At 52.1% G+C, this 25,297-nt stretch overlaps 1 protein-coding gene across 1 annotated transcript in view; it reads left to right on the top strand.

The window, feature by feature from the left end:
* Window positions 1-25,297, top strand: part of ANO2 (anoctamin 2) — a 153,495-nt gene that overhangs the window by 62,912 nt on the left and 65,286 nt on the right. The window contains 5 exon segments of the mRNA XM_048515346.1: window positions 8,229-8,293; window positions 11,392-11,526; window positions 13,517-13,677; window positions 16,658-16,740; window positions 18,712-18,772. Of these exon segments, the coding sequence (XP_048371303.1) occupies window positions 8,229-8,293; window positions 11,392-11,526; window positions 13,517-13,677; window positions 16,658-16,740; window positions 18,712-18,772 (505 nt within the window).

The following is a 25,297-nucleotide window of genomic DNA, read 5'->3' as shown; positions in this document are numbered from 1 at the left end:
TAAATTACAGGGAGGGTGGGTGGGCCAACGCCTTGTTGGTTCTCGGCCGCCCGGGAAAAGTAGCGGACGGGAAAAGCGTCTCAGATATACAGAGCTCCCTCCTGCCTTTTTTGGGGTGGGAGCCAATCACGTTACCAGCTTTCTGCAGAAGCTTGCGCCCAGGCCATGCATGCCCTTTATCTTGCTTTCGTTGCTCACCACGGCAGCTTAATGGCTGCCCCTTGGTTATTCAGGTGCATCTTGTTAAGCTGTAGATGGTAGTGAGACTCCTAAACCAATAAGTACACACCACAGCGATAGGCTGGAAAGGAATGGGTCATAGCCGTCGCTTATTAAAACAAACAAACATATAAGCAAAGAACTATTTACATCAGAGCTGGGCAAGCGGGTCGCGCATCACATCCCAATGAATGAAACTGGGGCGGGAAGGGAAGCCCAGAGATCATACTCCTGAATGCTTCCACACTTCCCGCCCGCACTTCGTTGAGGAGGCCGGGCACCGGCTGAGCCCAAGGCCGCCCCCAGCCCGCTCTTTCCTCCCCGTATTCTTTGCTGGGTGTCGGGCACCGGCTAAGCCTCATGGCCGCCCCTAGCAGCCTTAGCCAACCTCACCTGGGGTGTGAGACGTGACCCGGCCTGCCCGGCCTGCCAGCCTGCCCACCCCACCCCCCCCGGCCTCATAGAGCATGAAGCGTCTGAGGAGCCCCAGCCGGAAGGCTCGTTCTCTCCCAGATGTGCGACACTGTTGCAAACTCCGCCACGAAGCTGCCCACCCTTGCAGCTCACCGCCTAAGCTCCTCCAAGCCTGAGCCTGTCTCCTATCTTTAACCACCGACGGCGAAGGAGTAAACTGAACAGACTGAAACCACAAGTCCATGCCCCCATTGGGACAAGTGGGACACCATCGGCTGAAAAAAAGGTCCATGGCGTCGGGTGATTTTCGGGTGTTCCGCCACCGCTTCCCCGAGGGAAAGCACCACCTTAGCGTCGCCTTTATTGGCTTTTCTGCAGGCCCTGTCCACTGCAGAGGGATCCAACACTCCGCTCCAATGGGCCCGCTGCAATCCATCTCGGACCAAACCAAGGTCATGTTAGGCGGTGCCTCGGCAAAGCTCTCTGAGCGTGGCATGGCCACCGCGAAAAACGCAGGTCAAGGCCCGACCTGGCAGGGAGATCTTCCTCCCCAAGGTGGATGACCAGGAGGTCGGTGTAGCCAGCTGAAAAATGTATTCAATGATCAGCAGGCTCTAGCTCATGCCAAAGCATGTGCCCCTGCCCCATCAGGGAAATTCTTCGTGGCCCGAGTCCGAGATGCGGCCCCGTGCCGAATTGCGGCGTAGTCCCGACTCTGTTGACAAGGCTGTGCCCCGAGCCACTCCACACCTGCCGATAGACAGTCTGCAAAGCGTCCCTGGAGGCACTTGAGGAGGGAAATCAACAAGTCAGGTGTGGGCGAATGCTACAGTATGCGAAAGCGCCCCGAATCCGCCACCTGCCCAAATTGCGGATATCCTCCGGGGCCTGCTCTTCTGCTGCAGCGGCATTGGCGGCCCCAATTCATTCTGAGCGGTGCAGGCCGAACTCGCGGGCAGGTGGCCCGGCTTGGAGCCAGCATGCCCTGAACACACGCCAGCATTTGGAAGAACCTGATGGTGAGGGACCCATCCTGCCGTGCACCAGAGCATGCCACCCACCCGAGGCCTGTGCAGTAGCCGCACTCCAATAAGGGGAGGGCAGGAATGGCGTCGCCAGTAGGGCTGGCATAGTGACCCAAAGCCCCAGCGGCCCCTCGCCAGGAGTGGTCGGTCTTTGAATGGGCCAGCCTGGCGCTGAGCCATGTCCCCGACAGGGCGAAGGTGTTCCCTTTGCAGCGCTTGATTGCTGGAAGGTCGATCCCTGGTAGAAGGCGACCAGTTCCCCCCAGAGCCTGAAAGCCCGTGTGGTGTGCCTTGCCCGGGTAGGAAGCGGCCCGGCGAAAAGCAAGCTCATAGCCCTTGGTTTACACCTGCCTGCGCCCCAGTGACACGCTGCTTCAACTTCAGCTTTGGTGACTGAGCGCCTGAGGTCCCTCTGCCTGGTGCCCACCGCGCCACCCAGCCACTAGGGCGGTGGACTACAAGCGCCTTGGTGAGCGTCAGGAAAACGGAAACCTTGCAGTAAGCGATGCCCGCCAGATTACCCCCCCATGGTCTTGTGGTGCATCCCCTGCCCATGGAGTCGGACCAAATGCACCGGAGGGGAGGAGGCCAGTGTCCACCCCGCCGCAGACCGAGCCCAGAGGACATAGCGAAGCTTCAGGAATGCAGCGCGCGGCTCCGTGCATTATTGCCTGCGTGGCAAAAATGTGCCAGCGAAGTTCAAGAAACACCTGTGATGACCGCGTCTGGTGCAAGGCCAGAGGGACGCCCGGCACTGTCGCGGGGAGCGGCTCCGCCCGAGGGGGCCAAGCCGAGAAGCGATCCAAGCACCTGCTGGGCGAGATAAGGCATCAGCAATCTCATTCTGCAAACCTGGAACAAAAGCAGCTTTGAAAGAGATGTTGCGATGAGGTGGTAGGTGAGAACCAAATTGCGAACCAGGCATGACCGTGCCCGATTTGCTCGACTGTCTGTTTACCACTGCAGCACCACTGCCTGGTTGACCGTCCAGAAAAGCACCCGTGTGTTAAGCCAGAGGTTGTGCCAAATGTGCACACGCCACCAGGGATGGGGAAACAGCTCCAGAAAGAGTGGGAGATCCCTGGTGATGCGGCGCTGCCACCTCTGGGGCCAAAGGCCTAAGCCCACTGACGAGGAAGAACACACGAGGAAACCAAAAGCCCCAGAGGCATCAGAGTGCACCTGCAACTCCGGGGTACAAGTTCCAAAGAAACTGATGCATACAGAGAGATCCCGTTGAAGTTCCGGATGAAGGACAAATCCAGACCTGTAGGGTCTTCTTTCTATGCCCCAGGGGAGACCCTGATGTGATGGTCAGGGGACTTGCAGCCCGACAAGCGACCTCGCCAGCGGGAGCAGAAAGCCCTGCCTGGGGAGCCACCACCACTGCGAGCTGCAAATTGAGGTGGGCCGTAGTAAGGACTGGACGAGGCTAATCCCTGCAACTTTGGGAGGAGGAGAAGCGGACTGGAGCAGGGCTGAAAGAATGCAAGCTTATCAGCAGGAGAAGGCAGGCGTGCCTAGGGACCATGTCCAGGTGAAATGCCCAGGTAGCTGAGAGCAGTGGTGAGGCCCTCCCGTCTTGTTAGGAGGCAAAGGGGACCCCCAGCTCAGTGGCCCAGGACCTGGAAAGCCCTGAAGAACCAGCTCACACTCCCGGGGGCCCTGCCTGCCGACAAACAAGAAATCATCAAAAGGTAATGGGTCACTCAAACGGAGGGCACTCGCTGCCTGAAAGCCCATTCAAGGAAAGTGCCCTGAGAAAGTCTCAAAGTGAGCGCCAGGCAAAGGGAGCAGCCCATGGGCATGGCCTTGTCCACATACCAATTGCCTTGGAAGTGGGATGCCCAGCAGCTCGAGAAGTCCACAGGGGAAATGGGCAGGAGCCAGAAGAGGCGGACTGAATGTCACACTTTGCTAGGATGCCCGGGACCCTTCTGCTACCTGATGCAGAGGATAGCCGTCCAGGAGAGTGGCGTGCTTGGACCGAACAAACCTCTGGAGTCGTAAATGATTCACGGAATGCGCCCGGGGGGTGGGAGAGGTGTTGAATTAAAGATGAAACTCCCCCCCCGGGCTTTCTTAGGCCGCACGCCAATTGGGGAGACCCCTGAGGTTAGGGGAGAGGAATTTGACTGAAAGAGGGCCAGTACAATGCGGCCGGGTCTGAGTTTTCCTTGTTGAGCTTATCAGCCATCACCCAGGGAAGATCCTTGGACAGATTTTTAGATTGCTATTTGCAGTGGCCTCGCCAGGCCCCAGGTATGGGATCACGGAAGCCAAGAAGAGAAACCATCCCCAGCAGGTGCGAGCCCCCTGTCTGGATAGCGCTACAGCTTCCCTCCAGCAGCACCCCACTCTGAGCGGGTGTAGGAGCCAAAGACTGCAGCTGAGCGGGCATCTCGAGTGTTTTCTTGGTGCGGAGCAATCCCGCTGGCCACCCGGCATCTTTTTTGAGGAGCCCGGCGAGGCTGCACGGGCGGCCTGCCGAAGGGAGGGAAGGTCCCGCCCGGCTTGGGACAGCTGATCCTGCTGTGGCTGCCGGAACAAAAAAAAAGAGCAAGAGTGCCTCAAATCTACATTTTTGCAGCTGGCGTTAACTGGCATTGAATTCCTCAACACAACCCCTTAGCCCCCACCGCCCGGGTAGGCTCTTCTGCCGGGTTTGGAGAGAGAGAACAGGAGGATCCGCCCGCCCTCCATGAGCGGGATGCTGGACCCGACCATCCAGGTTTGAGTGGCGTAGGATGAGATCCCAACGGAAAAAAGGCACTTTGTGCTTAGGCGTTCTTCATGCGGATGGCCTCGTGAAGTAAGCGATGGCGCGGAGTTTCCCCAGCCAGCGCCCGGAGGCCCGCAGCTTTATGAGCCATGTGAGCTGCCAGGTGCCAGGCCATAGGGGGGGAATCGCACTGACGCGAGAGCTACAGGAATTCGGGTGAAGCCCTGCAGCCAGTTGTTAAAATTCCATTCCGCCGCTGCTTCGGGTCCTTCGTTTTTGTCGGCCTTCCCGCCCGACAAACCCAACTCCCCTCGCCCGCCCGGGGAACCCAAAGATATCCCGCGTCGCCATACCCATCCAGTGCCCGCTCCCGGAGCTCTCCTGGAGGCAGGTGGGACCGAGCCGGAGTGCCGCTGATGCGTCTTGAGCCGGGCGGGGATGGCTGCCCCGAAAGCGCCTGCAACTGCAAGCCGCTTTGTGGGGCCACGGGAGCAGGGACTCTCTCCCCCCGCTTTTAAGTCCTGGCAGCCTGGGCGCTGGCGTCGCCGTCAGTAGACTCACCCGGCGGCGAAGAGCTGGGGGATGCGCTGGGAGAGGCACGGCAGCCCCTGACAGCGACGCTTCTCCTCCTGCCCTCCTCGCCCGAGGGGCCGGCGGGCAGCATCCACGGCGACGTAATGGCCACCCGACATGTGGATCGCCAGCTTAACCGGGCGGCGAAGGTGCAGCTCCTCCGCTGCTCCGGCTCGAGAGCCCAGCGGGCCGCACCTCGGCGCCGCCCGGCGCGGTGGGCTCAGTTTGGCTTGACCCCGAGGTGAGGCCTGACTTCGCCAGCAGCTCCGCCGGGACTTGTGAAAGATGCAACAGGGTGTCCGGCCGGAGTTGCCGGACCGACGCAGGATCGGTGCCTGCTCTTGGCCCGACATGTTAGGCCTGCTGGGAAGATCACGGGCGGCACCCCGGGACCCGCGGGGAGGCCCTCCTGGGGGAGACTGCCCACGCCATGCCGACCGGCCGTCCCCTGCCAATGGGAGACAAGCTCCGAGCCAGCGGCTGCCCTGCGCGCTGCTCCGATTAAGCCCAACAACCGGGCCGTGCGTCCACGGACGTCCCGGAGCCAGTCTGGGCCGGACCCTGTTATTCAGCAGAGCACGCAGCTCTGCCGATGGCACCGCGCCGCCGCCGCAGCAGGCTCCCCTGCTATTGGGTCTCCTTTTAGGCCCCCCATGGCTGACTCGCGAGACCGGCCCAGAAGAGGTGAAAAGAAAAGAAAAAGGTTGAAGCGAGAGAAGCGCAGGGAGAAAGCAGAGGAAGAAGGAAAATCAGCTAAGAAAGGAAAGGAAAAGAATTTGGTAGTCTCCTTCGGGCCTTCGCGAGGACGCGTAAACACCACGATGCATGTATTGTTGGTTCGCCGCCCGGGAAGAAGCGCCCGGACAGGAGAAAGGCTGTCTAGATATGCAAAGGCTCCCTCCGCCCTTTACCCCGGTGGAGCCAATCATTACTCGTTTCACCACGGCTTACAGCTTGCCGCCAGGTATTACATGCCTCTTATCTTGCTCACGTTGCTCACCACGGCAGCAATGGCTGCCCCTGGTTATTCAAGTGCATCTTATTTCTATATATAGTTCTGGCCCCGGCTCCAGAGGGCAGATTAAAAAATGTAAATAATTGGGCAAAGTACAGAAAGAGGAAGTGTTCCCACAAATCACTCGGAAACAGAGAAATCGTAATTTTTTTCAAACAAAAGATGAAGAAAATTTAAAAGTTTGCAAATTACAAGACCTTGTGAGACATCCTTACAACATCTCAGCATCTATTTTGGATTTTTCAGGCAACCTTAAACAATTTCGAACAAAATGGCTGTCACAGTTTCATTTTGAAACCTGGAATGAAATGCAGGGAGGGAGAAGTAGGCAGACAGAATACACAAGAAGGAAGGTGGTAGAAGGAAGAAAGCAAAGCAAGTGTGGAGACAGGGAGGAAATAAAAATGGAGGAAAGGGAGGAAGAAGGGGCCTGAGGCAAGGAAGGAAGCATAGAAAGGGGAGAAGGCGTGAGGGCTGCGAGGGAGAGGAAAGAAAGTAGAGGAGGACCAGCCAGAGAGCGGGATAAGATTCCTCCTCGTGGGTCCCCTGCTTGTTCTGTTTTAATTTTTATTTATTTATTTATTTATTTATTTCTTAAATTTATATACCGCCCGATCCCCGAAGGGCTCCGGGCGGTGAACAATATTATTTGAACATCAACAGGAGCGGTCATACAAATATAAATACATAAGCTCCATCCCATAAAATAGCTTAAAACTCATAAAAACAGCGAATAACCATAATACATAATAACATAATACATAATAATTGACCTAATGACACTTTAGTTGGAGACTGAGAAAAAAAAATCTCACTGAGGTCAATGATGATATGAAGGCACCTTGATGATTAAATGTATCGTGGAGGAGGGAAGAATTGTGTGTGCTATTCGAATTCCTTGGAGGAAGGAAATGGATAAAAATAGGCTACGTAATTAATAACACCAAGAAAAGGTGATAAGGAAAAGGTATAATGGAGGGAACCCGGAAGGTCCAACATATGACTGCATTACTTGTACAGAACAAGATTAAACCAAGATTCAGTCAAAAGATTGGGAGGGGGCCATTCCTGGCGGGTGACAAACTTGCAAAGCAAGTAGTATAGTGCACATAAAGTTATAAAGGGGGCGCCCGTTTTCTGTAAGGGACTAGCCAATCACACCTGACACAAAGACTTTTGTCAAATTGGCATGTGAATTTTCAAACTCAGAAGATTCACCCTGGCATCCTTAAATGTTTGGAGGTTTTTTTGGCAGATGGGGTGGTAGTGTTTAATTCTGTCACTATCCAAGGAGGTTGAAAGACATTTCCAGTATTACACAAAAATGTAGCATGCATCCAGAGCCATAGTGAGGGGGAACTGCGCCCGGGAGACGCGTGCATGTTCCTACACCCCCCACTATGCCCCAGAGCGCCCCTCTATCCCACCCCGCGCAATTGTGCACTTGCCGGGGCAAGATGCCCCACCCCCTTCCCCCTGGCAGCTACACATCTGCATGCATCTCTTGGATTGCTGGGGCTTCTCCCCTCTGTATCTTCATTGCCCTTCTGCACGTCGTTAGCTTAGGATAGTGTGTCATTAATCTGGCAAAACCGGCTGTATCACTCGGTATGGGGGGCTATGGTTCACACCATCTTGTTCCACTATAAACATGTGAATTTATTGTAAAACTGCTTGGTTGTTTTGCACTATAGGCCTTCTCTTATGCCTTTTTGTGCTTAAGCCTTCATTGTTTAATTTAGAAAAAAATTGAAGTATATTCTGTGTATACTCAAAGGACTTTAAGTAAGTCAGGTAGAAATCAGTCCCGATGGATGATGTTTGGGGTGACTTTTGTCCAGGAATGTATTGTGTACAATTTCATATCTGTGCTTTGACTCCTCTGGAAAATTTTGTTGGCATTTAAGGCTCACGTTTTTGTTCTACTGCTACAGATTAACATGACTACCCACCAGAAATAATGTACAGCATTGATTGGTTCACTTTAAAAAAAAAAGTGCTTGGCTTTGTTCCTGCCTGAAATTTTCAGCCCTTTATCCAGAATCCTTGCCTTTTTAAATTCCAGGTGCGTGGGATGGGCTGTAGTGATTTATAGGAGAGAGATTCTTCATATCCTCAGATGTATTATTTGATTATTATTTCACAAATTCCAGGACTGAGTTGTTCCAGGGCGGAGTCCTGGCTCTGCTTATGCACAGACAACTTCCCTTTTCATAATTTAGATGCAATATATCACCTATTGTCTTTTTTTCCTCCTCAGCTCCTGTATCGAGAATGGGCACGATATGGAGCATTTTATAAGTTTCAGCCGATCGATCTTGTAAGGTAATAAACTTCACATAATGAGATTGCTGGTGTGTGTAGAGGCAGAATTGCATTTGATTTGCACCATATGAAGAATCTAGCTATCAGCCCTTAGATAACCAAGAAAGGTGACCCCCCCCCCCTTTATATAAAATCACAGACTTTTAGCAGAAGAATGTAAGCATTTTGTTCAAGTTAAGATGATTTGTCTTTACCTACTAGTGCTTCTGGGTTCCTATTAGCATCGCTTTAGGGGGAAAAAAGAACCAAAGTCTAGTGATTAACGAAAAGATTCCATCTGCATTCCTGTGCTTGTAGAGGCATCATAGGGTTTCTTGGGGTTTCCACTTCCTGAAAGCGATTTCTACCCAGCATTCTAACCACCGTGACGCACAATAGTCAGTCTAACACCACAAACATTGAAAAGGGAAAAAAGTAGTTGATGGTTTTCCAAATTGACTAATTGTTCAGTTGTAAGGTGCTTGAAGAAGGAGTTCTGTGGGTTAAGCTTCAATTCCCAATGCCCTGGGGCCAGAGGAGGGAATAGTAAGCAATTTGTGCCAGGGTGCTAATGACGATTGTGGGGTAAGTGGGAGAAAAAAGGGGGCAAACTGCCCCAGAGCCCCACAAGGCCAAAGGTGCCCAGTGAATTGGTCTGACTGATAAATAGGGTTTTCTGGTTATTAATCCGTTTATCATCATTAAATTCTACATACCAAACTGTATAATGCTTCTATTGCACTGTTATTCCATGTACTCAAATATGCAGAGTGACCTACAGGCTATGTACCACAAGACTACGTTTGGCCCTTGGCAGCGGATTTCTTCTTTGCAGCTCTACAGATTAGGTTTCTTCTGCTCCTGAGAATCAAGGGTTGCAGAGAACATCACTTCTGTTTCACTGTGTGCTGTGAAGCTCTATCTCTGAGACCTGCTGCATTCCCTCGTTTCGGGAGGTCATCTCTGTGGAAGGGTGCTGCACTCATAACTTCCCCCCCACTACATATACTCCCAATAAATACAGCAGTGGCCTAGTAAGTGGGTGTGTTCCACACTCTAATCCCTGTACACAGTGGGCAATGCTGAGACAAAGCAGGCAAGGCCAGCGTTCTCTGTAAACCAACAATGCAGTCTCTAGAACATTCCATAGCACCTCATCCACTTCCACAGAACCTGATTCCATGGCAGATGAACAGGATGCCCCTTTGGAAAGAGTTCCTAGAAGTTGGAATGTTTGCAAATTTTGAGAACTCCTTGGCACCAAGATGGCATCTGGATGGAATGAAGTTATAAGATGTCTCTTCTTATACTAAAGCAGCACTTCTGGGGTGGTTTTACGTTCTCCCTTTGCCAGGCCTCACCACAGGAACAACTTCTGTTTAGAATGCTGTTGTGCAATACAGATAATTATCTGCACATTCTATGACTCATGGACATGTAAATTGTTTAGTGATAGGATGGGACATGGGTACGAACAGACTGAATAGGCTTTTCAGCGAGGTGACTCAGCAGAGTTTGGTGTCTTTTTGTTTTAACCTTTCTCCTAAAGGCATTCAAAATTCTTTCCAGTGTACATCATACATCATAATTCCATACTCTCAAACGTATTATTATTATTATTATTATTATTATTATTATTATTATTATTATTATTATTATTATTATTATTATTATTATTGATGATGATAATGATGATGATGATGATGATGATAATGATAACAACAACAACAACAATAATAATTGTTATTACTATTATTATTATTGATAATGATAATGATAATGATAATGATAATGATAATGATAATAATAATAATAATAATAATAATAATAATAATAATAATAATAATGTTTAATATTGTTTAATATCACATCTGCCAGTTTAAATGGTTGTTGTCTTTTGATACAATTTGAGCCCTGCCCGGAGGCCTAGGATGTTGTAATGTATTGATATAGTATTCACGTGGATCCCTGCAGGGCTGCCTTTCAAATCTGACGAATGTTGATGTTGTCGATTTGAAGATGTTTCAAGTGCCACCGTAGGGTTTTCAGAATGGTGCCCAGGATGCCAATTACCACCAGAATGACCTAAGTTGGTTTGTTCTAAAGTAACTGAATCTTGATCTTCAAATTATGATATTTAGTGACCTTCCCATGTTCTTTGTCATCTATCCCCAGGTATTGCTATGTTGCTGATGGTCACTGTCTTGCCCTTGATCGCTGTGATGTCTGGTGTGTTATACTCCAACACTTTGTCCACTTGGATTCAAAAGTCCCACAAGATCTTGACCATCTTATCCAAGACTTTCTATGGACGATGTTCCGACCAGTTTTTAGCAATCCTTATGCTGTAATTCTTGCATAAATTCCAGTCCCTCCAAAAACGTTGTCCCTTCAAAAACCTCTGCAGTTCCAAATCCAAACTATATATTATGAAAACATGACAAAACAACAACAGCAGACCTTTATTAGGCATAAATATCAAAATAAAATCATAAAACGATAATTATGACAACAGATTAGATTTCCCTTACAAGCAGAGCCTATAGCAGATATTGGGCTGTAATCCCTAACATCCAAGTATTATTGCTATTAAGTAATTTAACAATATCAGATTTAGGGGAGCAGTTATGTATGTACTGTGGCAGAAGGGCTTCCCTAAGCAACTCGTATTTGGGCAATGGAACAGGATATGTTCCAGCATTTCAGTATGAGCTGGACAATGTGAGCATACTCTGTCCGTCAAGAGTTAATGACTGTTATCATGTGACATCTAATGCCATTGAACCCAAATATCAGGGCAACGTTGCTGGCATGGGAAGAAACAGATTATGGGCACATTCATGCTGGAATATGCACACTTTTGCGTGTAGCTTAATATGAAGGGTTGGGTGATCAACAGTGAAAAACTCTACTGGTTTATCTTTGAAGTTTGCTGTCTTTTCAATCCTCGATACTTGATACAAGCCAGAAAATGGTTTCACTAATAAAACTGATAAAACTATTAATCCTTTGTGATGCTACTTATAAAATGCTTGACTACTGACTGAAGAAACTCTAATGGAGAAATATGTGTCCTTCTCTTAGGAACTTTTATTTTATGTTTTTTCCCCTTTTTTTAGAAAGTATTTTGGAGAAAAAATTGGAATGTATTTTGCCTGGTTGGGCTTATACACAGAGTTCCTTATCCCGTCCTCTTTAGTTGGGATCATTGTCTTCCTGTATGGATGTATGACCATTGAAAGTGATGTTCCCAGGTAAGATTGTGGGTCTGGGACTTCACACGTATACACACATACACACACAAGCCTTTATTGGCATTATAAATTACAGTAGAACATTTATCAATTAACTAAACTGGTTAAAATACATTAAATATATACATTGAATGACTTCACATGCACTGATTAGGATAACTTTATGGAATAGATAATGTTATTTTAAAAAATAAAAAAATAAAAGAGATAAAAAAGACTAATGAGAAGACTAATGAGAAGAAAAACAAAGGGTAAAGCTGTTTCCAAGTGCTCACAGTTCACTCACAATGCTGATTTTGGATTTTTTCCCCCAGAACTGGGGGGTCTAAAATCCAGACCCTTCCAGTCTACCTGTCAAATTTAAGGTCCCCAATATCTGGGGAGGCGAGAGCTAATAGAAAAGACACTTGCAAGTTGTAGAGGCCAACCTAATCACTTTTGGGCCAGGGATCACCAATAGGCCCTCCTCCGAGGAATGGAGGGGCCTAGCGGGGCAGTATGGGGAGAGGTGGTCCTTCAGGTACACAGGTCCAAGGCCATGAATGGCCTTAAAGGCCAAGACCAACACTTTAAACATGACCTGGTACTCGATCAGCAGCCAATGCATCTGGTACAGGACTGGCATAATCTGGTCCCTGCACGGGGTCCCCGTAAGGAGCCTGGCCACCACATTCTGTACGAGTTTCAATTTCCAGATCATGGCTAAAGGTAAGCCTGTGTACAATAATCTGGAATAATGGACTGGCATGAGAAGGGGGCAGGGCCTTCCTGATCAGCAATAAAAAAGGCTTAGGATGCTTGAGGGCTGGTTCACACTCTTGGAAATTCTTGTCGTCCCCACCCAGCCGGTCAACAGACATGGCCTAGAAAGTCCATAAATGGAATTTAATTCCCATTTGCATGTGACCCCAATTCAAATTACACTGCATGTAAGGACACAGCTTTTGTATAAAAAAGAAAGTTTACCAGCTTAAAAGGGAAAGGGTTACATGGGTATAAAACAAGAAATGCTGTACTATCAAAATACAGAGTTAAGACTACATCTTGTCTAATTCTATCTGACAAGCCTCATGGCTCAGAACAAGTGGTCTGCTATATGCGTGTGAGAGAGAGCACGAGTGCAAACAAAGAAATAGCACTAACTGTATAATCTCTGCTATACATGATTACTGTCAGATAAGCAATGGCGACCTGCTGATCAATATAACCAGGTCATAACCCAGTGACCTCACCACCTTGTTTACATACAAGCAGTTAGCCCTTTAGTATCTGGATTGTGTGAGATACTTGCAAATACCAACAAAATGGCACTGGGGAAAAAGTCTTTGGTCCTCTAAAGCAAGGCACTTGTGTTACAAAGAGCCTTGTGTTACAATAGTAGTATTCCATCTGAGGAAAGTTCCTTATCCTGGAGGAAACCTCCATTATTAGCAGGAAGGAACTTTTGGATCCAACCAAAGCTAGGCATTCTAGTAATAACTATTCTGTAGATAATTTGCATTCTTTGTTTCTACACATATGGAAGTGTGTATATTAGGAGTTGCACAGCTTTTCAATGCCAATATGACTTCAGATCATGCCTCTTAGAAGTGTGCCTATCATGTTTTGAAACAATGATCTCATTGGTGAAGATGCATTATGGGTAGCTCTTTTGAGCACACAAATAAAGGTCCTAAGTTTTTATACAAACGTTTAATGCTTCTGTATAAGAACATATTTTTCCAGTATCTGAAGCAGTGGGATGTATGAACAAAACTGTATCTGCAGCACCCTCTGCTGCCTTTTCAAACATTCCAATAACAGTTTTATAAATTATTTTAAAATGTTTCTGTAGTATCTGTAGAAACTGCTTCGGTGGTCATTGAGACATCAGCCAGGGTCCCCACTTTTGTGGAGCCCGAAGCAGTTCTGTAATTTTGAAAAAGTAAAATGAAGGTTGAGAAGGCAGTTGCCCCAGTGAATTGTCCATCTTTTTACATGCTTTGTGTAGCAAAGAGATGTGCGACCAACAAAATGCCTTCACCATGTGCCCTCTCTGTGACAAGACATGTGACTACTGGAACCTCAGCACCGCTTGTGGCACGGCACGGGCCAGCCACCTATTTGATAACCCAGCCACCGTCTTCTTCTCCATTTTCATGGCTCTCTGGGGTAAGTTTCTTTCTGAATGTTTGTACAGCTTAGTAAAAACCCAGGTGTAAAAAGAAGATGAATGTGCTAATAATAGACAGGGCAACATTGACTACAGGATGTGAATTGCAGGACTAAGTGTTCGCCCTTGATTTGTGGAGAGCTACAGAAGTGGTTGGGTTACAGCTGCCATTTTAACCAGTAGATTAAGAAACTGGAGATTTAGCTGATAAAGGAGAGGCCATTGCTAATTTATGAGGGAAAGTTATAATCAAAGGTAAGGTTATACTGTTTTACAGAATAGCTCAGTTAGGGGTTAATGTAATAAAATAGGGAATTCAATTAATCAAGCCTTCCTTCTAAGATTTGCTTGTTCTTTTGCTTTTGTTTTGTTGACTTATAAATTATTTCACATTTTCTTCAGTACCTCAGAAAGAGGTTTTGGCAATGCCCACTTTTGGTAATGCCCATTTTAATTTAAATATACTGCATTCATTGGCCAGAAGCCTAATTAGTCAAAAAGTATTTCATCATGTGACTGCCCATGTTATGAAGACAACAATGAAGAATCCTCTCGTACCACACAGACTAACAAACACATTGTAGCTTCTGTGGATGGCATGCCCAGCAATGTTGGTGCAGACGTGGATGGAGAGCCACTATAGCCAACATTTATTCAGGTCCTGATATTAACATGGAAGGCCTACGGAGGCTGAAGCCTGCAGTTAATGTCTGGAAAAGTACAGTCTTGGGCCGGGAGAATAGCTCCTCTAGATCTGAACACCAGTGCTCGTGGTTCAACCCTTGTAAGAAGGCAGTCAAAACCCTCCGCAGACTTATTATCAGCTTCCTCTGAGGTTGTTGTCACCACGTTCCAGGTGCGGATGAGGCCAGAAGAGATGCTCTACAATATCTCAGAGCAAAATCAAGCATGGGCACTTCAAAAGGTAGTCCTTGGTATAGGAGGCTGGGACTTGGTTGTATCTTCCTGGACCTGCAGAGCATGGAAGAGCTCTACCTGGTTCTGTCACCCTCTGAACAATGTTGTCAGGCAGCTCTCTCTTCTCTCTGGAGCTTTGACTATTTGAAGCTTCTGATTTAAACTGGAGTTAACACTGCACTTGCATCCAGCCAAGTCATCGTCCTAATGGGACTTCTCCATGGACAGGCAAGCAGACATTAGTGGGTTCCACATGGGGGTGAGCAAGACTGCTCCCATTGTGGAAGAGCAGTTAGTAGGATAGATGAGCACACTGCATTGCCCCATTTCTGGCTCCATCCATCCTGCCTTACCACCTTCCTTTTTATGCATCAGTGAAGAAGTACCAACATGATGAGAATCATCATGGAACCCCTCCTGGAAATCGCCCTCTTCCAGAGGCGTAGCAAGGGGGAAAGTGCCCAGTGCACTGGTGCATCCTTCGCCCCTGTCCTGCCCCAGAATGCCCCTGCCCCAGAACATTCCCGGAATGCCTCCGCCATGCCCCTGGAATGCCCTCGTCACACCCCCACAGGGGCACGCGCCCAGTGTGTCACGCCCCCCATTCCCTTGGAGCTACGCCTTTGCCCTCTTCCCAGCAGTTGAGCCATAGCTCACAAGGGAGCTGGGGACAGCCATGTTAAAGGGCTAAAGGAGGAGATCATATTGGTCCTTTGTGCCACCATACCTCTTCCCTGTATTGTCAGAAGAGAATGAATCATGTGTGGTTATGCAATTACGTACAGTTTGGAAAGGTAACAACCCAGAATGCCATCCTGGAGAAGTTAGAGGTCTTCCAAGGACAAAATAAAAAGGTGTTGCATAAAAATCTCATCATTTCCCTGATTGGATTAGAACTTGCCAGGGAATGAAAAACAAACCACAAGTCTTTGTCCTTGAGTCTTGGTAAAAGGCAGTGTGGGATGAAGCACTGATGGAGAATTTGATGTGTCATTTGCGTTATGTGAGTCTGATAAATTCATTGAAAAATGGTCAACGTTCTTGTTTCGTGTTAATGAAAGCCTTGCTATTTTAACTGTTAGTGGTACTAGAATTGTCAGACCTACTTCAAAGGTGAATTGTTTGGGGGCAAACAGGGCTGGACCCAGCCAGCTTTTTCAAGCAATGTCACCCCATTCCGATTCCCCTCCATACTACAGTCCCCGTCCCACAAGGCTTTTGCCCATACCGGTCCCATAATTCCTAGCATAGCCTTTGGGATGGTCAGAAGAGATCCCCTCATTCCTTCTTGACCATCAGCAAATTGGAAAACACCAAGTATTATGACTTTTGTGTGTGTTTGAAATTGATATTATTGCTATAGGCTTAGTGTTGTGCTATAGATATATTATTTACTTAGCAATCCCAAAACATAATTTCCTAAGAAATGGAACATGAGTCAACGACTCATTTCCAGCCAATCAAGACTCACTTCCAGCCTTGCACGCTGATTGGTTGGAAGCTAGGCTGGGTGGGGCAGTGACCCTAGCATCTCCCTCCGCATTTCCCCTCTTGCCCTCCCCTCGCCCCAAAGAGCAAGCTGGGCCAGCAAGGCAGCAGTGGGTTGCTGCCTGCTCCCTCGCCAGTCCCGATACCACCCTCCCCATTCCCCCTGCCCACTCTCCTCACCCAAAAGACCAAGTTGGGCAAATGGGGTAGTGGCAGGTTGCTGCCTGCCTGCTGCCCTGCCAGCCCAGGCACCACCCTCCTACCCACCCTCCCCTTTGCCTAGAAGTCTTAGCCAGGTCTGTGAGGCATGGGCAGCCCACCGCCATTCTTTCCTGACCTGGCACAAGCCTCCCCGTTTACCCTCTCCCGTCCTCCAAAGACCAAGCCCATTGAGGGGCAAAATGCTTCCTCATTCCCCTTCCCCCCTTTTCTAGAGCCTGTTGCATTTCCCCCCGCCTGCTTACATTAGAGGAATGCACATACTGAATGTTCTGGTAAAGCATATAATTGCTGCTGAGTATCTTGGATCTTGAAGTTCTCTTGTGATTAAAATGGCGTTTTCTTTCACTTAAGCCACCATGTTTCTGGAAAACTGGAAGCGTTTGCAGATGAGGCTGAGTTATTTCTGGGATTTAACAGGCTTGGAGGAAGAAGAAGTAAGTTTAAATGAAGCAACTTCAGGTCGTGTTGTTTGCTATTAGTGAAAAAAATGTACAAGCAGTTTTATGACATGCAGGCGAGTCCTCTGCTTCTTGCTGGTCTCTCTTTGCCAAAGGCCCAAGCATGAAAGTACTTGTCCAGCCAGATTATATAGCTGCTCCAGAACCTTTTCCTATTGTCTGGACCACATTGTCCTATAAGGAATTCTGTGCTGCATTCAGAACTGGGGATACAGGCAATAGAACAGAAAGTAACATTCAATAGAATAGAAAATGACATTCTCAGATTATTTCTACCATAAGGTTGACTGCATAGCTAGTAGTGCAGTCCTTAATGGAGTCACAGTCTTCTAAACCTGTTAACGTCAATGGTGTTAGAAGGGTATAACTCAGCCCTGTAATGTCCTTTAAATCAATGCCCTTACAAGCCTTTCCTGCATTCAAGCTTCAGTTATCCTTGTTAGCCAGAAGAGTAGTTTAAATCTTCAAACAGGACACACTACATAACAAATGAAAGAGTTGTTGGAAAAACAGATATCTAAGTTATTTTTAAATTCCCTTAGGTAACTTCCTGAGCATAATAGCGGATTGTATGTCTGTGTCAATTCCTTGGTTGCAGAAATTTCCCATTGACGTCAACAACAAGGAGCCTTCTGCCTGAGTACGAAATTTAGGATTTGGCTTTTTGTTTTCAAGATGGGAATTCTCAGTTTCCATTTGGAGCAGTTATTTGGTCTTTATAGTACCTTGGCTGACTTGATTTTCAATAAGAGTCTGGCAGCTGGACTGGCCCCCTTCCAGCATTACAGGATTCACACACGGAGAGACACAAATATACATATTCGTACACAGTTACTTCCTTCAACTCATCAGAACTATTGCTGATGTTGCCCTAAGTCAAACAGTCTTGTCTCTGGTTCTGGTGGACTTTCCAGGCTGTGTGGCCGTGGTCTGGTGGACCTTGTTCCTAACATTTCACCTTCATCCAGAGATTGTCCTGAGGATGCCCTCCATGTTTGGTGAAGTTTGGTTCAGGGGGGCCAAAGCTATGGACCCCCAAAGGGGGTGCCCGGTCCCCCAATGTTTCCAATGGGAGCTAACAGGAGTAGCTTTCTTGGCTGGAATCATCTGACTGTTGTGAATTTTCCAGGTTGTGTGGCTGTGGTCTGGTGTTTTTTGCTCCTAACGTTTTTCCCGCATCTGTGGCAGGCATATTCTGAGGCACATATGTGAACATGGGACATGCCTCTGAAGATACCAGTCACAGATGCAAGCAAATGGTTAAGAGTGAAAACCACCAGACCACACAGCCACACAACCTGTAAAACCCACAATAGCCAATGGCAGAGTCCTACAATCTTAAGTTTGGCAGGTTGTCAGAGTTCCGTGCTATTCACCTGACTGTGGCTGGACCATGACTACTTTTCCAGATGGCAGTCACAGTTCACTTTCGACATCCTTGCCAAAATTTAATTGCACCACGCTTCTTAAAAAGTGGAACATAATGTTTTGTGTCCCTCTTACAATTGTTTTTCTCCTTAATTTGCTAGTCCTTATGAAAGATTACTGGGTAACTGTAACTTTCTGGCAGTCTGATTAATAGTCACAAAATGTTTGTTTAATGAAAACATTAAGAATAAAATTATTATTTTATAGATTTCAAAGTAACGCTGACAATGTTTCAATTGTTTCTATGGCTTTGGGATAACAATACGATTAACGACAAAGTACATATTCTAAGGTCTCTTAAAACATGTTCTTCCCTTCTCACTGCTGAAATTCACCAAGGAGTGTATACAGGTTTGATTTGAGTATTTTTTCTGTTCTAGATAACCACACCAGTGTTTCCCTTCAGATCCTTGTATGTATTAATCGTGCACAACCAAATATGTCTTGTGTTTAGATGTATTTTGATGTGTTTTGATGTGATCTTCAAATCCTAAACAGTTAAACCTTTCTTTGCCACAGGAACATCCCAGACCAGAATATGAAATCAAAGTTCTACAGAAGAAACACAGAACTGAAAGCAGCAAACCAGTGAGCGAAGATGAGGTAGGACACACTCATTCACCATCTTTTTCTTATCTTTTTCTTTTGAACTTTGCATTTTTGCTTTCTGGGCAACCTTCAGTTGGTTTAATTGCACATCACTGAGAACACAGGAGGCCTGTACCTCATCTTTCAATAATAATAATAATAATCTATCTGAACCATTTACTAGCTCAAAACTAATCCAGAAAGGCTGCATTTATGTCATTACAAACTCTAGGTACAGTTAGCCCTTCCACAACCCCCCTCCCATGATCTGGAAATCTGCATAAGATTTTGGGGCCCTACTTTTGTACCAGAGAATAAGTCTGATTTTTTTTCTTTTTCTGTTATTTTTTATTTTATATATTATCTTTTTATGGCACTAGAAGATAAAATACATTGATGTTATACAGTACTATACATATATTTTATGCATTCCTGAGTTTCTAAACTTTTTCTGTGTTGTTTGCTGGCCTTCGTGTATTGCCTGCGGTTACTGGAAAACTCTCCAAAAATTTCCATTTAGTTTTTTATGCTGACCTGCAACATATCAAAATAATATGAAAGGGATAACTGTCCATTGATCTGAAGTTCATTAGTTGGTTAAAAATAGAGGTGGTCAATAGATTAAAATTAATAACTATTAATGAGCTTTGCTAGGTTCAAGCAGACAAATATGTAAAGAACTGTCCCCCTGTATTGTTGCTTTTATTGTAAATGCCCATAAAAGCAAACATGTGTTTCTCTAGGAAGAAAAACGAGTCTTGTTTTCTGTCATCACACTGGATCTAAGAGTAAAGGTGTCATCAATGTTTGCTTGAGGGTGAATTTTCTGGCTTTTGTAGGCCCCTTAAGATTTCTTGCATTTGTTTTGACCAAATGCATCCTTGGGGATGCCACATGTGACATCCCAGCCAAAATATTCAGAAATGTCTTCAATTTCAAGGTCAAAAGAAACTTTAGCATTTTTTTTTACAAAAAACCTGAATCTCAGGCCAAACCAGATCGATTTGATTTGCAACACGTGAAAGGACTCCTTTTCCTCTTGTATGTCAAGATGGTTGAACAAGCCTAGTGGAGGAGGAGGAGGAGGAGGAGGAGGAGGAGGAGGAGGAGGAGGAGGAGGAGGAGGAGGAGGAGGTGGGGGGGGGGGGGGGGGGGGGGGGTGGGGGAGGAGGGGGTGGTGGGCGGGTGGGGGGGAGGGGGGGGAGGGGGAGGAGGAGGGGGGGGGGGTGGTGGGGGGGGGGGGGGGGGGGGGGGGGGGGGGGGTGGAGGGGGGGGGGGGGGGGGGTGGGGGGGGCGGGGAGGGGGGGGGGGGGGGGGTGGGGGGGGGGGGGGGTGGGGGGGGGGGGGGGTGGGGGGGGGGGGGGGTGGGGGGGGGGGGGGGTGGGGGGGGGGGGGGGTGGGGGGGGGGGGGGGTGGGGGGGGGGGGGGGTGGGGGGGGGGGGGGGTGGGGGGGGGGGGGGGTGGGGGGGGGGGGGGGTGGGGGGGGGGGGGGGTGGGGGGGGGGGGGGGTGGGGGGGGGGGGGGGTGGGGGGGGGGGGGGGTGGGGGGGGGGGGGGGTGGGGGGGGGGGGGGGTGGGGGGGGGGGGGGGTGGGGGGGGGGGGGGGTGGGGGGGGGGGGGGGTGGGGGGGGGGGGGGGTGGGGGGGGGGGGGGGTGGGGGGGGGGGGGGGTGGGGGGGGGGGGGGGTGGGGGGGGGGGGGGGTGGGGGGGGGGGGGGGTGGGGGGGGGGGGGGGTGGGGGGGGGGGGGGGTGGGGGGGGGGGGGGGTGGGGGGGGGGGGGGGTGGGGGGGGGGGGGGGTGGGGGGGGGGGGGGGTGGGGGGGGGGGGGGGTGGGGGGGGGGGGGGGTGGGGGGGGGGGGGGGTGGGGGGGGGGGGGGGTGGGGGGGGGGGGGGGTGGGGGGGGGGGGGGGTGGGGGGGGGGGGGGGTGGGGGGGGGGGGGGGTGGGGGGGGGGGGGGGTGGGGGGGGGGGGGGGTGGGGGGGGGGGGGGGTGGGGGGGGGGGGGGGTGGGGGGGGGGGGGGGTGGGGGGGGGGGGGGGTGGGGGGGGGGGGGGGTGGGGGGGGGGGGGGGTGGGGGGGGGGGGGGGTGGGGGGGGGGGGGGGTGGGGGGGGGGGGGGGTGGGGGGGGGGGGGGGTGGGGGGGGGGGGGGGTGGGGGGGGGGGGGGGTGGGGGGGGGGGGGGGTGGGGGGGGGGGGGGGTGGGGGGGGGGGGGGGTGGGGGGGGGGGGGGGTGGGGGGGGGGGGGGGTGGGGGGGGGGGGGGGTGGGGGGGGGGGGGGGTGGGGGGGGGGGGGGGTGGGGGGGGGGGGGGGTGGGGGGGGGGGGGGGTGGGGGGGGGGGGGGGTGGGGGGGGGGGGGGGTGGGGGGGGGGGGGGGTGGGGGGGGGGGGGGGTGGGGGGGGGGGGGGGTGGGGGGGGGGGGGGGTGGGGGGGGGGGGGGGTGGGGGGGGGGGGGGGTGGGGGGGGGGGGGGGTGGGGGGGGGGGGGGGTGGGGGGGGGGGGGGGTGGGGGGGGGGGGGGGTGGGGGGGGGGGGGGGTGGGGGGGGGGGGGGGTGGGGGGGGGGGGGGGTGGGGGGGGGGGGGGGTGGGGGGGGGGGGGGGTGGGGGGGGGGGGGGGTGGGGGGGGGGGGGGGTGGGGGGGGGGGGGGGTGGGGGGGGGGGGGGGTGGGGGGGGGGGGGGGTGGGGGGGGGGGGGGGTGGGGGGGGGGGGGGGTGGGGGGGGGGGGGGGTGGGGGGGGGGGGGGGTGGGGGGGGGGGGGGGTGGGGGGGGGGGGGGGTGGGGGGGGGGGGGGGTGGGGGGGGGGGGGGGTGGGGGGGGGGGGGGGTGGGGGGGGGGGGGGGTGGGGGGGGGGGGGGGTGGGGGGGGGGGGGGGTGGGGGGGGGGGGGGGTGGGGGGGGGGGGGGGTGGGGGGGGGGGGGGGTGGGGGGGGGGGGGGGTGGGGGGGGGGGGGGGTGGGGGGGGGGGGGGGTGGGGGGGGGGGGGGGTGGGGGGGGGGGGGGGTGGGGGGGGGGGGGGGTGGGGGGGGGGGGGGGTGGGGGGGGGGGGGGGTGGGGGGGGGGGGGGGTGGGGGGGGGGGGGGGTGGGGGGGGGGGGGGGTGGGGGGGGGGGGGGGTGGGGGGGGGGGGGGGTGGGGGGGGGGGGGGGTGGGGGGGGGGGGGGGTGGGGGGGGGGGGGGGTGGGGGGGGGGGGGGGTGGGGGGGGGGGGGGGTGGGGGGGGGGGGGGGTGGGGGGGGGGGGGGGTGGGGGGGGGGGGGGGTGGGGGGGGGGGGGGGTGGGGGGGGGGGGGGGTGGGGGGGGGGGGGGGTGGGGGGGGGGGGGGGTGGGGGGGGGGGGGGGTGGGGGGGGGGGGGGGTGGGGGGGGGGGGGGGTGGGGGGGGGGGGGGGTGGGGGGGGGGGGGGGTGGGGGGGGGGGGGGGTGGGGGGGGGGGGGGGTGGGGGGGGGGGGGGGTGGGGGGGGGGGGGGGTGGGGGGGGGGGGGGGTGGGGGGGGGGGGGGGTGGGGGGGGGGGGGGGTGGGGGGGGGGGGGGGTGGGGGGGGGGGGGGGTGGGGGGGGGGGGGGGTGGGGGGGGGGGGGGGTGGGGGGGGGGGGGGGTGGGGGGGGGGGGGGGTGGGGGGGGGGGGGGGTGGGGGGGGGGGGGGGTGGGGGGGGGGGGGGGTGGGGGGGGGGGGGGGTGGGGGGGGGGGGGGGTGGGGGGGGGGGGGGGTGGGGGGGGGGGGGGGTGGGGGGGGGGGGGGGTGGGGGGGGGGGGGGGTGGGGGGGGGGGGGGGTGGGGGGGGGGGGGGGTGGGGGGGGGGGGGGGTGGGGGGGGGGGGGGGTGGGGGGGGGGGGGGGTGGGGGGGGGGGGGGGTGGGGGGGGGGGGGGGTGGGGGGGGGGGGGGGTGGGGGGGGGGGGGGGTGGGGGGGGGGGGGGGTGGGGGGGGGGGGGGGTGGGGGGGGGGGGGGGTGGGGGGGGGGGGGGGTGGGGGGGGGGGGGGGTGGGGGGGGGGGGGGGGGGGGGGGGGGGGGGGGGGGGGGGGGGGGGGGCGGGGGGGGGGGGGGGTGGGGGGGGGGGGGGGGGGGGGGGGGGGGGGGGGGGGGGGGGGGGGGGGGGGGGGGGGGGGGGGGGGGGGGGGGGGGGGGTGGGAGGCAGCATGATTTGTTTATGGAAGTCCTAGTTCCTGCTGGACTAGTTATTTAACCATAAGGCATCAAAATTACAATTCTTAGTAGTTAATAGACACACTTTTTCATAGCACAGGATCATAGACTTGAAGAAACCTCTCATTCTGAATTTGGATGCACCATTGTATTTTAATTGGAAGGCAGATAAATGAGTGGAATATTTTGTAAGCACCATGATATACCTAGAATCCTCCCTGATTAGCAGAGTAGAACTTCTGATAAATTTCCTTCCCATCAATTCTATTTCCTCTCAGTAATTTCCACTCCTGGATATCCCAGACTGATTGGCAGCCAGGCAGAGAGTGAGCATCAAAACCCTTCTTCCTGCAGCTGATGATAAGACTCTTTCCCCTTCTGTAGTTAAGCCCCTCTCAGTGGAAACCAGCTGGGTGTGTTGTCAGGAAACTACTATCCTCTACCCCGCCTCTTACGAAAAATCTGCTTTTACCAGAACAGCCATTTTGCCATTTCAGGACACAGGCTGTGACATCAGAACCTTTAAAAAATTACATTTCTCCCTGCCCCTCTTCCAAAGCATGAAGGATAAGATTCCTGCAGTTGTCACAGTGAGTGAGTTTATAACTGAGTCAATGACAGAGGCCAGAGGCCCTGTCCGCACAAATCACCAAAAACGTTTGCAAAATGGTTTCAGTCCCCCTGTCATTTGTTCACACTCGCCCCCTCAAAATCCTTCCTGGCCACCATTTTGTGATTTTTCCATTAAAAACAATTATTTGTGGGTTTGAAGCTTCAGTGCTTTGTGCTGCAATTTGCCGTAGCTTGTGTAAGCAATAGTTTGTAGATTTCACCCCCTAAAATAAAAAAGGACTGACAAAAATAGGAGAGATAGAATGGAGCAAGCTCAGAAAAATGGCCCTGAGGAAGAAGTCCGGGGACTGCAGAGAAGTGTGGGAAACATCTTAAAGAGATTGCACGACAATTCAAAATGTTTTGAAAACATTTCAGCGAAAGAATTGCTGTTCTTATGGATGCATTTAAAATGTTTTCAGGCTGGAAATAAAACGTTTTCAGGTAAAACAATGCGGAGCGTTGTCCTACCTATCAATCTTATCCTCCATTGCGGAACAAATTGAACAAATGTTTATTTCCTGCCTCAATATGTTTTGAAGTGTCTATGCAGAAAGGGTCAGAGAGCTGCAAGCAATCACGTTCCTCTTGAAAACTTGCATTTCTTGCATCCACACACGGACCTAGCCTCGGGAGTAAGGTGAAGAAAGGGCAACGTTAAAAATGACACACACTGTTTGGGTATTAAGAAGGTGACATGGTTTATTTCCATGGGTTCCAATTAAGACGAACAAGTATAGAGGCCATATGCAAACATAATCTCGTCTTTGGCTCAGCTGCTCGGGTCTTGGAAGACGAAGGATGGTTTAAATGGGAGATCTCCCTGAAATACAGTTGATCTTGAAACTACTGGAGAAAATGGCTTCTTTAGGAGATGGATTATGTGGCATTATGCCCCACTGAAGTCCTTCCCCTCCCTCAACCCTGTCTTCCACAGGCTGCACCCCTAAATCTCAAAGAATTGCCCAGCCTAGAATAGGCAACCATATCCTCTAGCCATCTGTACCCTGGCAGTTATGTACAGTGTTCATTCCCACAGTGGTAGAACCGCAAGCCTCATTATTTCAGACTCTTAAGGGGACCCCCGTATTTGAGGAGTCACAACCCTGTCCGGCCATTCCACATAGCTCTTCTCAGATCACAAGTGCTAGCTTAGTTTTGAGATTATCAAGCAAAGATAATTGGTACACTGGGGAGAAGAAGCCATTTTGTTATGAGGAATGCTTTCTGAGGTCCAATTAGTGGCAGAATGACATTCCCTCCTGAACCTATTAAAGGTTGAATGCTAGAAAATTCATACCAAAAAGATGGTTGGTAGATTGAAAAGTCGGTTAGGTAGTAGGGGTGGGACAGTTAGAGGCCAAGAGAGGTTGAGGCCCAGGACTAGCATCTCTATATAGGGTTTCAATGGCTCTGAGGGAATCTTTTCTCTCTCTGGTTCAGGATAGCCCACCCACCTCATACCTCATTCTTCACTTATAGTCAAGCCTAAAGGCAAAAGGAAGTTTAGTGCTTTTTCACATTGACTCTTTAGCCCAATTTGACCTCTGAAGGGAAACAGATTTTTTTTAAGTTTTCACACCCCTTTAGGGTAAAGCTGAACAAAAATAAAATGTCAGCTCATAATAGGCTTTGGAAAATTTGGTTTAGGGCTTCATGAACTTTAGGAGCTCAGTGTTTAATCTTTAAAGTGTGTCAAACCATAAAACAAACGTTTGCCTTTTTAGAAGGCAGTGGGTTAAAAAGTCCATATGACAAGGGACCTTGCTT

The sequence above is a fragment of the Sphaerodactylus townsendi genome, linkage group LG14, assembly GCF_021028975.2.
Source record: "Sphaerodactylus townsendi isolate TG3544 linkage group LG14, MPM_Stown_v2.3, whole genome shotgun sequence".
Taxonomy (NCBI): Eukaryota; Metazoa; Chordata; class Lepidosauria; order Squamata; family Sphaerodactylidae; genus Sphaerodactylus; species Sphaerodactylus townsendi.
The sequence above is the reverse complement of the archived record's forward strand: the minus strand, read 5'-3'. Positions and strand labels throughout refer to the sequence as shown.